General features: G+C 39.6%; 1 protein-coding gene across 8 annotated transcripts in view; it reads right to left on the reverse strand.

Moving 5' to 3' along the window:
• KCNH7 (potassium voltage-gated channel subfamily H member 7) overlaps positions 1 to 17,785 on the reverse strand; it is a 326,748-nt gene continuing 308,963 nt past the window's right edge. For all 8 annotated transcript variants that reach the window (XM_034785518.1, XM_034785517.1, XM_034785514.1 and 5 more), the window contains 4 exons: positions 9,914 to 10,177; positions 5,876 to 6,044; positions 2,346 to 2,538; positions 1 to 1,316 (listed from right to left, as the gene is read on the reverse strand). In XM_034785518.1, coding sequence (XP_034641409.1) covers positions 1,050 to 1,316; positions 2,346 to 2,538; positions 5,876 to 6,044; positions 9,914 to 10,177 — 893 coding nt within the window. In that variant the 3' untranslated portion in view covers positions 1 to 1,049. The remainder of the gene's footprint in view (positions 1,317 to 2,345; positions 2,539 to 5,875; positions 6,045 to 9,913; positions 10,178 to 17,785) is intronic.

Genomic DNA, 17,785 nt, shown 5'->3' on the forward strand with positions numbered 1-17,785 from the left:
GTGTGTGTGTATATATATATATATATATATATTCACTAGCTCTCTATGGAGGGACCAGTAGGTAAAAAGAGATATCACAAACAACAATTTTGATAATTATAAAAAGAAAACTTGTAAAATATTTGAATTATACAGCTTGTTAGTAGTTTGCACTGAACAAAAGGAACACAGTCTTCTGTATTACATAGAAATTATATTTATTGCATTTGATTATGTTTGGGTGACAGATGAGAACTACCTGCCTGTTTATGACAGCCAACCTTTTAGTCATGATGAGGATAAAAATAAAAATCCTAAATAAAAATCCGATAAATTATTCAGTTAGCATGGTCTTGAAGATGCAATCAGTGACAGTACTTTCCCATTGTGTAGTACTGTTGTTCTGCCTGTTAAAATAGTGACCTACTTCAATTTGCTTTGAAGCGGCTGCTTTCTGTACTATATCTTAATGTTTTAGAACCTGGTAGACATTGTTCTCTTATTCTTTCTCTAAGCAGCAGAATGATGGCTATTGACTGTAAAATGCTCAGTACAAGAAGGATAATTGTATCTTTTCAAATGTGAGTTGGAAGAAGGTTTCGGTTTGAACTAAAAGAGCTCAGCGAAGTATGAGTTACGACCGTGTGGATTATCATCATCACCTGGTCTCTTATTTGCTTTGAAGGCTTATCCACAAGAAAGTACCATTTCAGTGAAAGCAGTAAATGGTAATTTCCATGCAACATAAATTGTAATTTCAGAACATGCATGTGTTTTAAAAAAATTAAAAAATATAAGGTGCCTTGAGAATGCTGGCAGTTTTACATTTGGAACATACAGTTTTTATATATATATATATATATATATATATATTTACATCGTAACTGCTCAACTTTACCTTACAAGCTTCAAATTTAGGAAAATATACAGTACTTTTGCATATAATGGTATATCCTTGTAGCCCCTGAGTCAAGTATAGAGGATTTAAATAAAAAAAAAAAAAAAAAAAAAAAAAGGAAAACAGCCATTAAAAGCACTTACATTTTATGTGAAGTAATAGTATAAAAGGATTATTTCCCAGGAAGACCAGGATCAGAAACATGCCTATGAAGACCCAAGATTCCTATAGTGTTTAGGGAAGAATCTGGCAAGGAAGGATGCCTAATGGAATGAAGATAAGTTTTATAACGCTGTGGGTGAAACTCTAAAGACTGGTCATGTTCTTGTTCTAAAAAAGAAGCCAAATTGTCTTCTGAGGCCGTGTTAAGATGCACTCCACTTGAGAGGGATTCTTTGGATTTAAGTTTCGATTTTTCAAGGTCTAGAAATTCAGGACACTGAAAGAAAGGAAAAGAAATAAGGTGACAATATATTTAAAACAGTCTCATGGATACTCCTGTTTCTACTGAAAATGAACAAAATCCAAAAACCCCCTCCCAACCCCAAACCATTCTTTGCAAACCAAATCTGAAACATGAGCAGAGAAATCAACCATTTTCACTAAATACTGTGTTCAATTAATTGTAGTCTAATGCAATTCTGCCCAGGACTTATTGGAGGATAAACCAGGAAATCCCACCCTTCTTCCTCAGGCTAGTTGTTCCTGGCTCTATATCTTACAAAAATTTTCCGTCAGAGACTGAGCTGTCTTGAGATGGGCCAACGCTGAGCTCCTGGGTCTCTGAACATCTCTGAAATCTGGGGCAGTTCAGAATCAAAATCTGGGACTGTATCAAATTCCTAACTCTGGGGCAGTGTGGATCTGGATACAGATCCAAACACTGGGTTATTCTGTATCTTTTAAGTCAGAGCCTGTGATAGAAAGTGTGCAGAGATGTCCTGGTGGCAACTCTCTGGCACATGCACTTTACCTCCAGGAGTGCTGAGGGAGTGTAATCCTCCCGCACCCACTTAGGCAGCATATACTCCCTGGTGCATCAGTTGAGTTTCTGCATGGCCGGTGCAAGCAAGATGTGTCTCAAGGCAAACCTTGGGTCATGACTGGAAATTTCTTGAGTCCTTCCACATGCTCCCCTGCCGGGCTAACCACAATCTACCCTTTTGTGACTTGGGCATGCCTCTTATTCCCCTCTTCCTCTATATTTTTCTGTGGGGTCCACAACCATTGCTAAATGCATGATGATGACTACAATTGTAGCTTTGAGACCTATATTTGGCTTCTACACAGCAGGAAATTTGACCTCTAGAGATTCGCTTCCAAAATAATATAACTAGATGAATCCTGTGGAGACATTTGGCCAAGTTACAATTTCCTGTTCAGAAAACTACAGAACAAATGCTCAGTCTTCCAGCAATAGGTAACAACGTTAATCAATCACTATAGCTGATTCTGGGCACATCCATACCTGTGATGAAGGACTGAAGCTTCTATCTGTTTTAATAGATACTACAGGATGAAGGCTTTGCATCACCCGGATAGCTGGCTGTTGATATTCTGCACTTGCAGTCACTATACTATATGCAGGTGGAATGAGTGTTGACTGCCTCTGCAGAAGCTGCAGGATGGTTTGAATGTCAGCAGTCATTTGGGATTCAAGCCTAGGGAAGTAATATGAAATCAATTAACACATGGTCATGGATGATTATGTTTTAACACACCGATTACAAATGCATTCAAGAGGGATCTGCAGCTTATTAACAAAGCAAGCCATTACGTGTAACAGTATTATCATGTTTTGAATAGGAAAGAACAGAAGGGGGAGCACTGAGCCATTCCAGGGCTAGCAGCTCACGCTCTCATACAGAATATACATTCTAATGTTTGCTCCAGACCTTAGTTAAGAGTTTAATTTAAGAATAATACATTACTATCATTTCTGTTTGCAATAAATATGAATATTGGGGGCCAGATTCTCAGCTGATGTAAACTGGCATAGCCCCCATTGATTTAACTGGAGCTGTATTGATTTATACAGGCTGAGGGTCTGGTCCAGGATTTCTAAAGCAACAGAAAACTCTGACAGTCCCAAAGCTACTTCTAAGGGGGTACAACACAACAAGGCGACATAATTTATGTTTTCCCAGTTGTTTTAAGTAAAGGTCTTGAAAACAGTCATCTCTTTAGGTGCATGGTGAATTATTAGAATTTAAAGTAGGATTCGGGGGGTGGGTGGGAAGAACTGATCTGAAACTGTGTTCAAAATTCAGAACTAAACTCGACATAGCTGATGTTCAAAAGTGGTATATTTATTGATTGTTTGACTGATTGACTAACTCTTCATGATCTGGTGCATGAATCCTGAAAGTTTAAATAAACCTTGGTGTAAGTCACAACATTTGAGCCTGCTTATCTTCTCCACACTTCCATTGCCATGGCACTGAAATGATTTTTAAGTTGTCTTGCCAACATAATTAACAGACTCAGCAATGGGTAATGCCTATTGTGCCTCCCCAGCTGCTAGGAGACCACACAATGTGTTATAACAGATTGTAATCTGGATATAAATCCTCCTGTATTGGAACTCATCTCCTGACAGAATCATTTTCACTGTAAACAAATTTTTATGTCAACAGCCCTCAGTGTTGTGAACGTCCCAACTACAGCTCTGCAGCAGCCGAATTACTCCTGCTCTAGCAGATTTTTGCTGTGCACTAAGCCCTAAACTTGCACCTGATCTCTGTCCCCTAATGGACACTGAAGATGCCTTTGCTCCTCACGTAGATATTAAAGGAAACATTGCCATAGGTCAGCTGTTGTTGCCATAGATTCTGTGGCATCAGCTTTTATAAAAGCAACCTAATACACAGCTCAAGCCCTGGGGTTATACCCATTCATGTCCTATTCATCCTCTGCTCAGCTCCCTTACGTTGTGTGCTGATTGCCAATATGCCAATATTGACCTCAGAGTAAGCATCCTGCCGATACCACAGGGAAAAAATGCTGCAGCAGCACCACCATCCAAAGAGCATGTCTGCTAAAACTGTCATAATTCCTTTTTGAATAGAAGATGTGCAAGAATTTGAGAACTTGGCTGATAATTTTGCCCTCTCGTACCTCTCTGCCCCTGCTCCCCCCTGCCTTTAGAATGGCCCTCCTTTCAGTTCCCCTCCACTCCAAATCAGAGAGTTCTAATTTCTTCTACTCTTCATTCTTTCTCACTTGACCATTTAACACCACCCCACAAAAAACAGCCAAACAAACAAACAAACAAACAAACAAACCCTTAAAAAACAGCCATATTATGGCTGGGCATAAAAGCAGCAGAAAGAGAGTGATAGGTGATCACTGGGCTTCTCCAGCTTGTATAAAACCCTCTACCAGTCCACCATGTACCCCCAGTTTAGCATCATATCAGGGACACGGCTGAGGGTAGGAGGAGGCAGGGAGGTGTGCTCAGGGCACATTGCTCTCTGACTTTTCTGACTTTTCTGGGTCACCATAATAGTTGTTCAAAGCTTGCATAAATTAGAATAGTTCCCTTGCAGCTGATCTGACCTGTGCCAGGGACTAGCCAGGTCCAGAATCCAGGAGGCACAAAGGTACCTTAAAAAGCACCAAAAGAATTAATAAATGAAGTGGGATGTGGATAAAATCCAGAAAAAGAAATAAATAAAACTAAAATCTTAGCAGTTCATCAGAAAACTCCCTGCCGCAAAATCTTTGTCTATGGCATCAATAACCCTAATACCAGCACCGAGCAATAGCTCTAGATACATTTAGGATTTCAAGAAAAGGAAAGAATAATAAGCAAGACATTATTATGTCCTCAAATGCTGTGATGGGAGCCCAGTAAGTGCCTAGTTAGATTAGATAGGTAGATAAATACCTACATAGTTCTACTTCATTCATGATTTATAGGAATTTCAACCTACATGTTAAAACATGTATCTTGTAGCATATAGTATGTCACTAGAAATGAGAATACTGAAGTTTGATTGGTTCACAGAATGCAAAGGGGGCAAGACGTCCTTACACTCACTTTCAATTGCTTGTTAAAATGTACAATACAGTGTGTCAATGAAGCTGTACTAAAGTATAATTAAGGCTGAATTTGTGTCATGGTAAATTTGGAGTTAAATTGTGTAATTGTCATGGCAAAAATGTTGAGAATAATGGAATTCTGGGGAAAATAATAAAAAGCCAAAGACCCGAGCACAGGCCAACTTAAAATGAACTGAAATTACATGGTAAATTATAGTATAAATTATAGTATATGACTGATCAGAATACTTTCACCATATTTTTAAGATTCCATAAGCTATTCTGTTTAGCCACCAACTATATATGTTAGACACCAGTAGGGAGGGGGAGAAGGAAGATGAGATGTATTAGCAAAGGTAACTTATACATGCATTTTTTGACAAAGAAAATGACTGTTTTCTATTGTAGTACGTGTGTTTTGCACTTGTGATACTCCCATGGCTGTTTATTATAGAGACAGCTGCAGAAGGAGGTTTACTCATCAAAAAGTGAAGATGCCTATCATACAAATGCTGCTTCTGCAAGGAAGACAGCTGGTTCGCTCAGTACACCCCCAGGAAAGCATAGCACCTCCCATTTTCTGGGGACAGGAACTGTGTGTAGAAAGCCAGGAACTGCTTTTAGAGGAAAAGTTCAGGGGAAAGACGGTTGACGGAGAGAGTCAAAAACCTGCACCTACCCATCCCAGGATAGGATTTTCAAAGGGCTTAAGGGCCAGATTTGTATTTCGGTACTTAAAGATGCAGGTGGGTGCCTCGCCACTTTTCTGATTTCTGCTATGCACCTATCTGCATTGTTAGGAGCCTTAATACTTTAAAAAAAATCTGGCCCTAAGTGACTTAGATTCATTTAGGTGCTTATGAAAATCTCCCACCAAATTCATCCTTGTGGCTCCATTGATATCAATGGTGTTGTTATCAACCCAATCTGATCCTGTCACATAATTACTTTTACCTGTTGAGTTGTTCTTGAAGTAAATCTAGCCGGTGCTCCACTTCCCCATAGGTCAGCTCACTTTCAGTTTCACAGATGCCCCATGTAACATGAGGTAATGCTGACTGTCTGGAGACGTCCTGGTGCCCCTTAGTGTTTTCCCACTCCCAGTTTCTTTTATCATTGATGTCTGCCAAAAAACAAATCTCTTGAAGTATAAACGTACAGATGCACTAAGAATAGACACTAATGGAATGTATGGCATGACTGAGTTAGAGCTACAGTCTCTACACTTGATTTTTAGGAGTGTTCAGCCAAGTGAACATAAACCAGTGTTTCGCAAACCTTTGAAAGTTAAGCCCTCCCTCTTCAGGTAAGGTAAATTAAACCAATCACAGCTCTGACCTGCAATTCCTTCTTATGTTGTTAAAGGCTAACATCTTAGTCTGTACATCTTCCATGCTTGCCCCAGCAGTTGTTGGTGCACCCTTTATGCACAGTCTTTGGGAAATGCTGGGGTAGAGCATCATCATATACTCCCTCTCCCTTTGTACATACTTTGATGGGCAGTGTAATCATCAACAATGTTGACATTTAAAGAATTATAACTGACATTAATGTTAGCACCCATTGAAACAGGTGAGGCACATCACTTCTCAGAGCTACTAGTTCACTCTCTTCAAACCCAGGCAGATGACTCCATCCTCATCAGTTACACTCATTTCACATTTTCAAGGTTTTCTTTGCAATCATAACAGCTAGAGACTTACCTATAAGAAAGAAGGGCCTCTGGAGGACACCAGAGAGACCTGTCCAAATGCCCCCAGCTAATCCTTTTACCAGATGGGAGCATATTCCATAGTAAAGAAAGGAAGTCCCTCCCAAAGTTATATACAGTGGTTAAAGTAGATTGAATCAGGAAGGGGAGTTCTCACCACATAAACCAAAAAGGAGGAGGAGTTCTTCCTCTCCTTTTAGTAAGAGAAGGGGGAGATGAGCTTTATTGGATTAATGGATCTTTGGGATCTGAGGGGTCCCAGGGTTTCCTAGGGCTATAGTGAGTCTGTGAATGTCATAGGATGTAATAGGCACCTGATAGTATGAATAGGGCTGAAGGAGGAGGAGATTTCACCTTAGCTCCATGGTGGCCCATTCAGCTTCTCTGACCACTCACTACATGGCCCCACGGGAAAGGGAATGGGTGAGAATTGTGTAATTTTGACTCAGCTAGCATGCATGGTACAATTTACAGTTTTCTGAGGAAACTGGAGAGCTTTCTGAGAGGAGCAGGGAGCAAAATTCTGACAGATTCAGACCCAGCATAATCTTAATCCATATCTGTTTGTAGAATGTTTGCAGGATATTGGAAAAGCAACTCATTGATTATAGACAATGACTATCAGGAATGAAATGTAAACAATAAATGCTGTTTGTTTACACTTCTTCTTTACTGCTCTGTAAAATCCCTTAGATTTTACATATAAATCACCCACTAAAACCACATATTTTCCTGTACCTGGTCTTGGTGTCTCTTGGTCAGCCCTGGGTTGAATGACAGTTGTTTGTGTCCTGGAATAAATGTTTGTGGAGTATCTAGATTAATGTTTACAATGCAACTGCCAATTAACCTGAATTCAAAACAGGACCATAATAAACTTTAATCTAGACATATCCTTCAAGGGATAAGTCACTCCCCTTGTTCTGTGCATCTTCTTAGGTAGTCCCACATGTATGAACAGCCACAAAAGCCATGGCCAGGAGACAGTCAAAACATTACTACTCAGCATGGCCTTGGAAGAATGGAGGATTGTTCTCAAGCTGTGAACTAAATTAATAAATATATGGCCTGGTTAATCTAAACAGTTCAAGGATGAAATCCTATGACCTGAATAAAGGCCATGGGAGGCCCCAAAGAGTGAAAAATGGGATTGTTCTGCAGTGGGGAGGGGGGAGGGGAAAGGGGGAGCAGCAACTACATAGAAGCTATCCATGTGCTGTTAAGAAAGGCTCAGGGTTGAAATAAAATGAGTGCTGCAGGTCAGGATTACACTGGCAACATTTAGACTGCCTGTCCCACCCTATCCAATTCAAGGTTAATAATCCCTTCCTTTCATGGACAGTACATTAACTGCTAACATTTAAAACAAAAAATAAAATAAGGACTAGGCTAAAAATATATCTTTTGTAATGGTAATGAGTTATGGAAGCTTATATAGAAGTTCATTTATATGTATATTTACAAGATTTATACTTATTGAGTCAGATTAGATTTACAACTGCCTTTAGAGAACATAAAATCAATTTCTAATTGATATCAGGTATGAGAATTTAATTTAAAACCAATCAAAACCAATCTGACTTTTTATAGAAGCTATAAGAAAGGTGATCAGCTTTCAAATACACCACTAAAAATGCAGGATTACAAAGACACCCATTCACCCCCTCAAAATGTTGGCTTGTATATGGTCTTAATCAAAATGCACACCCTTTAGACTTGCTAAATTTAGCTCAGAGTAAAATCTGCACTAGGTTGCCTTGGAAAACGTTGCTATAGCTGCAAGGACACATTTCTGGCTACCGGCAGGGGCAAGGTAAGCTTTCAAACAGCAATATGTACAAAACACCTTTATATCAGCATTTAACCTTACCCTGAGAAGACCAGATGTCACATAGCTTGGCCTTTGGACTATCAAAATATGTTGTTCTGCTGGATTAGTTTTTAGAATAATTTAAAATAATATCTTAGAAACCTAAAGTTGATCCTGAATTTGTGTGGCAAAATTTATTGTACCAGGAAATAAATTGTTGAGGAAAAAAGCAATAAACACTAAACATAGAAGTAGTCCTTTAAAACAGAAGCAACTGTAAATGCATCTTCAGCAACAAAACCTTTAATGTTGTATAAATAGACTTTTCATTAGTTCACCCTATCACAGAAAATTAAGGCTTTAAAGAAAGACAAAAGAATGTTTGATGAGATGATATAAAACACTCATTCCATATTAAGTTAACTGAGATTGCTTAATCACTGTAAACCATATGACATATATTAAGAACCAAATTCTGCTCTTCTTACTCAAGCAAATTTCCCACTGAGGTCAAGATGTGTTCCTGTGTGATATTTCATCATTTTAACTTAAGTAATATTACAGAACTAGATAACATGTCTTTCAATCTCATTGTTATGCATTGCTTCAACACTATTTTACATGTTCAATAGTACAAAATATGAAGAAAATGGGTTAAGCTGGTAAAAGTTTATGAGCAAAACTTTTTTTGTGTGTGTGCAAAAAATGGAAATTTGATGACATCAAAATATTTCATGAATTCATGTCAATTTCACCAAATTGTTTAAGTCAAAAACAAACCTCAACATTTTTTGGAAAAAAAAATCAAAATGTTTTTTCAACATTTTCTAAATTAAATATTTATTTATCCCCTTTAACTAGACTGGGTTTGTGAAACTCATATTTAGTATCCCTATCTAGCTTTCTATCTAGGGTTTTGTACTGCCACCCAACACTGTAGCATGATGGGCAGTCAACTTTTTTCACTCCAACCTCCATCTGATGGACTCACCACAACTGTGAATCCTCTGGCTTTGTTTACAATAGTGAAAGCCATCATTAACTAAGGTAAAATTTAATCCACAGACAGTAAGGCCCAGCTTTTCAAAGGTGCCCATTTATTTTAGGCATCCAAAAAATAGAGGCATCCAACATTATGAAATGAAATGAAAATGTTGGCTTAAATGACTTGTCCAAGATGATTCAGGAAGTCATTTGCAAAGCCTAGACTAAAATTTAAGAGCTCCTGGATTCCAATCTCATTCCCAGGCTACCAAACCATAGTGCCTCTCAAGGGAAATAATTCTCTGAACATTCCACATTTGACATAAAAGAAGATTATTTTGTCAATGTTTCATGAAACCCTTAAAAGGTAAATTAATGTATTATTTGTCAATGGAACCATTCTGAAGAGGTTTATTTCTCTCCCACTGATCATCAGAGCAAAAATGAATAGGCCATCTTTACAAAATAGCAACATGGAATAGATTACCTCTGCAAGAATGGCTTCTTTTGTCAATATGGATCCTTTCTGTTGCACGCACCACTTCTTCGAAGTCCAGCCCTGTAGTTTTTCCTATCATTGATTGGTAATTGATTATTTCAGAGAAGAGAGGTTTCTGCTCATCTTCAATGGATGATACCAAAGATGATGACTCACTTTTCTTCTCTTCAAAGTGTTTCTTGGTACACTGATAATGTCTAGTATTATCCACGGAGTCTTCAGGATCATTCTGATTGTTTTCTTTATCATAGACTGTCAAATAGAAATAATTGTATAAAATAATGTGCAGTGCATGAGATCTTATTCCAATTTATCCTGGACTTCAGGCCAAGCTGGCGCTAGGCATAAACAGACTAAGCAATTGCTTAGGGCCCCAAGCAGCTCAAGTCCCCCACCATTAATTATTAGTATGTGGTTGTGTGTGGAGGGGCCCAAAATATTCCTGCTTAGAGCCCCAATGGGCTAGCACCAGCACTGGCCTCAGGGGCAGAGTAGAAGTTATATCAATTAGCAAGTTCACTGTCTGTTAGGGATAACATAACTTTAATGTCTCTTCTATTAAGGACCACAGTAGAGATGTTGGAGATATTCCTTCTAATGCAGGTTCTACCATTCATTTATATAGCAATCTCAGGTGTTTGTGCTGGAGCCCCCTCAGTCTACAAGAGAAGGGGGCTGCCAGCAGGCATTTTCTCTGAGAGCACCTCAACCTTGGAATCTACTGCCTTCAACTTGGTTGAAAATAGCCCCAGTCTGTTGACCATTAGGGTTCTCTGCAAGGCCCATCTCTTTACCAGGTTTTTGGGGAGTGAGGTACATGACAAGGGCTGATGTGGTGTGTGTGGTAAGGTGGGTATTGGTTGAATCTTGAATTCATCTTCGAATATTTTTAGGTTCCGGAGTGAGGAACAGCTACTGGTTCAATACTTTCCTGGGGCTGTATTTTTGATTTCTGGCAGTTACAGCAATGTATTACAAATTGAAACAAATAAAATAAGGACAAGAAACCAACAGTGATCATCTGGTGAGTATGGAGGCCTCTTGAACTGCCTTTAGAGTAACATTTAAAGCGTATTTTATTGTATCATTTCAAATCCAATATTTGATCTTGCCTATTTTTAACTGAAATGTGAAGATAATTCCAGTTCTGAAGGTTTATTTAGAACATATTTTAGCAGGGGAGTCTCAATTAGATATAAATACTGTAACTAGTTTGCATTAACTTCCTGGGGAGGTAGCATGATTCCCCATCTGGTTTTAGCTAATTACTAATCAACATAATTCTAGAGTGCATGTAATCCTCACAGCAATGGTTAATACAAGATTCTGTACATTCCCAGGTTTCTTCTTTTCTAACACTGTTTCCCGGTCATCATTTACAATGATGTAAGTGGGCCTGATCATACCCCCATGATCTGCACACAGAATGAACCTCCTCCTGCTCAGAAAGCGAGGCTCTGTTGCCTTTGCAGCAGCATCTCCCTCTATTGCACTGACTCCATGAGTTCAGAGATCTGCAAGTGGTGAGTGATAACAATGATCAAGCTGGGGGCAAGGCCAAGTTTGATGCACATCATCCCCACCTGCGTTCACTGGAGTCCCTGCGGGAAATTAATACAGCATTGAGCTGAATTCACTTTCTGTTGGTCTTGTCTCCACAGTGAGGCTCCCCTTTTAACAAGGATCCCTGTCACCAGCTGGAGAAACCACATGGCAAGTGGAACAGGGATGGTGCTGTGGCGCAGCACAGATGAAGGTGGGCTTGCATAGTGTGGCTTGCAGGGGATCCATAGGTTTTGTGGGATGGCCCTTTGGCCAGCAATTCCCATCCTCCCACGCTCCTGATGGAACAATGGAGGCTAAAGCTCCATGAGATGATTCTTGCAGCAATTTCCCCTGTCCTCACTCTTGGGTGATGGAACTGTTTTATTGCAGTCCTACAAAGACAATGGGCTTAACTACTCAATGCTACATTGACTTGAAATGGAAACATTTATATGTCCACATTTTTTGAACAATTTTGTATTCTCATGGGAATATGTGAATCAAAAATAGCAGTCATAGGCACTTTATAAAAGAAAGATTGATCAATGAACTAGTTTGCAAAGAGAGGTCATGCAGAGACAGTTCTAACATAGACAGGAGAGATCGCATAATGGCTGAAGTGTGTGTAGAGGACGGATCTATCATATTTACAGAGTGCCAATCACTGTAATAGCTAGAGGCCCAAGTACAAAGGAACAGATGAAAGGGAAGTCCCTTCCGATGATATTATCTGGGTTCCAAATAGAAGGAAGATAACTTTTGCCCACTAGTTGATCAGTTTCATAACATGTGTTCAATGCCATTTCTGCATCTGCTAGTTCTCTTCCTGTATTCAGAAATTTTAACATTGCTTTTTCATTATGCGGTTACTCCAGGAAGGTTTTCATTTTAGGCTGGAAACGAAATCTTCACTGTAAGGAAATGTAGCAAAAACATTAGCACTGAGAATAATCCTATGATGTTGTATGACTAAAATATGAATTAAAAATGGAAATTGCATTCTTTATTTGGCTCTGAACCGTAGGAGCTAATGGAGTTCACAGGACAGTTCAGCTGAAATACATTACAAGCAGTCTCTAGGTAATGCTTTATTCAGATAGGGCTTGATCATTTCTGCTTTTTCTAAAGAATCCACGGTATTGGGTTGGAATGAACATTGCAGATGACAGGAATGGCTTTTTCTCTGGCTGGGCTTTTTCTGTGCAGGAATAAATTCCTTAAGTTCTCTGTCCATTATACAGACTGGCAATTCCAAATAAGCTCTTCCCCTCTCTTTCCCTCCCCTGTCTGACTGCAAGAAAAGCTTGATTTCTGAACTGATTATTATCTTCACTAAAGATTCATCCTCCCTCCTCCATTTGTTTTCCAATGAGATGCGTTTCACTTTTTGATTCAGATTGCTAGAAACAATTTTTCAGAGGCTGAATATTCTGTAACCTCCTGCGTTGCCAAACATCCTTTCAAACATAATGTGTACCATTTTAGTCTGTGATTTTTTTTATATGTCTGCCAAAGAGCACAAATGAACATGATGACACTGGAATTCCTGATTTATAGGAGCAACAGTGTCTGACTTTTCAGCCTTGAAAATAACAAAGCCCTTGACTTCTAACTATGGGAAAGACTGCTTGCCCCTTTCAGGCAGACGGGCAAGAAGAATTAGGGACATGATCAGGCCTTTGAAATGACTTATTCCAGTACTTTTCGGAGTCTTCCAGATGTGACAATTACTAGAGAACAGATATTTTTTTTTTATTTTTTGTCATGCTAATTCAGTAGTAAAAAAGATTGGCTCCGTTCAGTGAGTGGCAGTCTACGTGAACTGGGATTTCTTTATACTCAATACCACTGCAAATTTTGATACCAATAAAAGTGGCATAGTAATATATTACATAGAGAGCAACAGGTGCTTTTTTATTATTAGTGGAATTTGGTCAACTAGACTTTGCTTATAGAATTGGACCAGCTATCTAGTCTGTTGCTTCAGAAGAAGGCAAACCTTTAATTCCTTTCTCCCACCTCCAAGTAAAAACCTTAGTGTGTCTAGACACATTCAATTTTGCGTAGAAAGTGAGGTGACTACCTTACTAACTCTTGCAGAAAACAATTTACACCACACATCATGAGACGGATAATCCTTATAATTAACTTTGTTTGTATAACTACAAACCTCATCACTGGACATGACATTTTCTAGCCCCTTTTATAAAATCCTGCCACACCATTTTAAACACCACCAGGTAAGGCACTTGCTGAGGCGTGGGACATTCTGAGTGTGAAGTAAATGCTGTAAAACAGTCTACAAATTTTCATTCATATTCCCAATGGCAGTTTGGTCCAGCCATCATTGTTCCCCTTTTATTTGATAGTCACATCTCTTCACATGAAGGGAATTTTGTTTGCAGGAATGTTGGTAGGATGGCTGGTTTCTGTATAGATACATCCATTTATTCATGTCTAAATATTGAATATGGTGGCAGAATTTTTGGAAGTCTCCACAATCCATTGCTAATTTTGAGCACTCAGCAGTTGACCTTCCAGTGATTTGCTGCACACCATCCATCTCCTCATTGATTGTTCCCTACTATGACGACTCTTCACCATTTTTTCCATACCTTTCTCTAGATTATTTTAATCTCTTTGCCTAGTGCGATCACAGTACATATGTTTGCATCTGTTCATTTCCAACATCAGAGTCTGCTTCTCTCCAATAATATTTTTAACCTAGGCATTCATTTTTTCCCCCATCCATGAAGTATGCAAGAACCTTTGCCAGCATCACATTTCAAAAACTCTGAAAGCAACTTGTGGTGGTGGTAGTTCTGCTTCTATCATGCAATCTTGGATTATATAAACCAGAACTTTGCTCATGTGTGAAATCAGGGAGATGGTACAATAATTACTATACTTGGTTATGTCTCCCTTCTTTGGTAAGGGCAGAAAAATTCCCTTCGTCCAGTCCTCTGCCTCTAGTCACCTGTACATCTTTACAAATTTTCCACAAAAGATCAATACTGTGTTCGCCAATCACTTTTAACAATTCTGCAGGCCTGTTATCTATCCCTGGTGCTTTTTCCAGGCTTCATTCTCTCTCTCTCATAAGACTGACAGCTCTAGTTCTATATTCTCTTTTCTGCCAGCCTGTATTATGAGTGGCTCTGGTGAGGCATACAGATTGGCACAGTAATCTCTTCACCTGTGTTTAGTATCATCACCCTCAGTCAGGAGTCTGCCATCATGATTTATTATTATGTTTGATCACAGTGAAAAGCTTTTGGTAAGAAGTCTGACCACTGTGAATCTATCTTTTATATTATTACTCTGTTTACATTTCTCAAGTTCCATGCATTTTGCCCTTATATATTTGCTCTTGTCTTGTCTAGTCTGCCTTTGAATATTCTCTCCTATATTTTTCCATTTCCAAACCATTCTCTTTTACTCTGTATCATTTTTCTGCCAACTCAAACACCTTCTCAGTTAACCATGGTGTAGTCTGACACTGACTTTTTGAATGTGTGCTTGGCCTTTTAAACATAACAGTTTTCACTTTATTCCAAAGTTCATTGGGGTTATTCTCCTCTTTCATCTGTGCCAATTCCTCAAACCCATAATTTTAATTGATTCTGGACAAGTCCAAATGCAGTAGACCTGTCAAACATGGTATCTTTAAAGTTGCAATTTATGTTTGAGGCTAACAGCTGATGGGCTGACCCAGTCTGTACTCATGAAAGTCTTTGTCCATTTTCCATTCAATTTCCAGCATTGTTATATTTATTCCATAGGTGATTTTGGTTCTTTGCCATACTGTCAGGTGACCTCCACCTGCTGAGTGAAAATGGGGATTAGAGCTGCAGAATTCAACTACATGCCTTCCTCTCTCATTTTACGAACCCAGACCATTGTTTCCCATTATTTCTTTATGAGATCTTGCAGCTCCAACTTTTGCATTTAAGTCCCCAGTTACAAGGGTAATATCTTTACTTGGTATTTCAGTGAGTGTTTCTTCAAGTTGTCCATAGTTTCTGTATGATTGTCCATATTCATATGCAAACAAAGGTGTTAGTGAACAGGAGTCTCCTGTTTAAAAATGTCAGCCATCTAGTCAGAAAGCAGAAATAATAATGTCTTCGGTGACTAATCACACACCAAGAATAGCACATAGTTAAGTGAAAAGCCTGCAAATGACAGTTGCCAGTTAGAATAAACTCTCTATCAAACAGTTACAAAAATGGTTTGAACAAATACATTTTGTAAAAATGTCAAAATTAAAATGTACAACCCCTGTAATGACCCGCTACTACCTTAAAAGGCTTAAAACAGCCGGGGGAGAGTCTGTGGCAGGGAAGGAACAGCTAGGCTGATTGGGGGAAGTAGCCACAGCTGGGGCCATGCCCCAATCAGGCCATAGCTGGCCCTATAAGAGGGCTGAGGGTCAGAGGCTGAAAGACTCTCTCTAGCTTTGAGAGGGAGGGACTTGGCTGCAGGGAGCTGAGAGAAGGTACCTGGAGTGGAGTAGGGCTAGGGGAAGGCCAGAGGAGCTATGGCCTGGAAACCCCCCAGACTGTGGCCTAGTAGAAGGCCAATTAGGTACTGCAGTTGCAGGGGGCAGCCCACGGGTAGGCAGAGGCAGCAGGTTCAACCCCCCCTTGCCTATGATGAGTGGCTTTTACACTGCAGTCTGCCCCAGTGAACGGGGGCTAGATGGTGACTGGCAGTAGCCCACAACTGAGGCAAGGTGGGGATTAGAGGGTTGGGGGTTCTTCAGAGATGAGACCCAGAGGCAGAGTGTGGGGGTATTGCCAGGGGGCAGCCCCCCAGATAAAAGGGCACCAGGATCCTGGGAGGGACATGGGGGCCAGTGGCAGTGGGACACTGGCCTGCAGAGGGCTCTCCAGAGGCTGGAAATGCTAATTCACTGAGATGACAAGCAGGAGGTACCACAGCGGTGAGTCCTGCACTGTCACACTGTCTAAATACATTTTGGGCCTTATCTTGCATGAGGTGAGCTCACCTGATCACTGCTTCACTTCCTTACAACACCCCCTCCTGCCATATGTTTGCAAAAATCAGTCTGTTGATGCACAGTTTGTACTTTTCTGCACAAATACATGCATATCTTCCATCCCTATATAGTCATGACATGTGAATGATTCTTTAGCACAGACTAGGAGCAGGTCAAAGAAAACTAGTGAAGTTTTATTCCTAACTACTGTAATTACTACTTTTCACTCAGTAGTACCAAAAAGAACATGAATACTGTCTAATATTCATAGAACAATATATGACTTGTAAGCACTACTCCCCTTTATGTGTGGTCTGCTCTGTGTTTAATTAGACAAGCCTATGACCATAAGGGAAAGTTGCATGTTGTATTATGTTAACTATGGCTTGGTATAGTCACTGATGGAAAAGCAAGTGGAGAAGAGATCAATTCCATATGCCCAGCTAAGTTTGGTCAGATGGTACAAACACTTAAACCCTGGGGTAGTGTTCACTATTGTAGGACCCAGTGGGACCACACACATCAGAGGGGATAGCAGAAGTTGAGTACTGGTGAATGTGAGGATGAAAGATTGTCTTTTCTTCCAGATGAGAATGACTCAGTGCAAGATGATTCAATCCAAATTTTATGCTATTATTAAAATATGCCTTTAATATTAAGAGCCTACCAAGTAAACAATAAGAAATCATCAAAGGAAAGTTATAAGAAGTAATTTGGAATCCTTCGGATTACATTATTATAAAGGCCAAATCCTAGACTGTATGTTACAGGATCTGGTTCCTGTTCCCATCTCTGTTCTGATTTAGGTAAGTATCTTAACTCACAGTACGTCTACACTGTAATTAGACACCGGTGGCTGGCCCGTGCCAGCTGACTCAGGCTCGCAGGGCTCAGGCTAAGGGGATGTTTAATTGCAGTGTAGACATCCAGGCTAGGGTTGCACATCAAGCTCTGGGGCCGTCCCACCTCTCAGGGTCCTAGAGCTCCAGCTGCAGTATAGACATACCCTCAGTGTCTGTTTCCCCAGAAATAATTGTACTATTGTACAATACATCTATAACATCTTCCATCCACAGATAGCCAAGCACAATGTGCAGAGATGACAATGCAAACATAGTTCACAGGGCTGTTGAATTTTAACACATTCATTTTGGTAAAGGGCTTTGAAATCCTTAGATGGAAAACACTATGGAAGGGCAAAGCATTATTACGGAAGATGACATTATTTCTGAGGGCTTCAGTAGATTTATTTTCCAATTGAAGTAGAATATGTACACACAAATTTAGGGGCCATATTTTTAAATGACAGCCTC

The sequence above is a fragment of the Trachemys scripta genome, chromosome 11, assembly GCF_013100865.1.
Source record: "Trachemys scripta elegans isolate TJP31775 chromosome 11, CAS_Tse_1.0, whole genome shotgun sequence".
NCBI classification, from domain to species: domain Eukaryota; kingdom Metazoa; phylum Chordata; order Testudines; family Emydidae; genus Trachemys; species Trachemys scripta.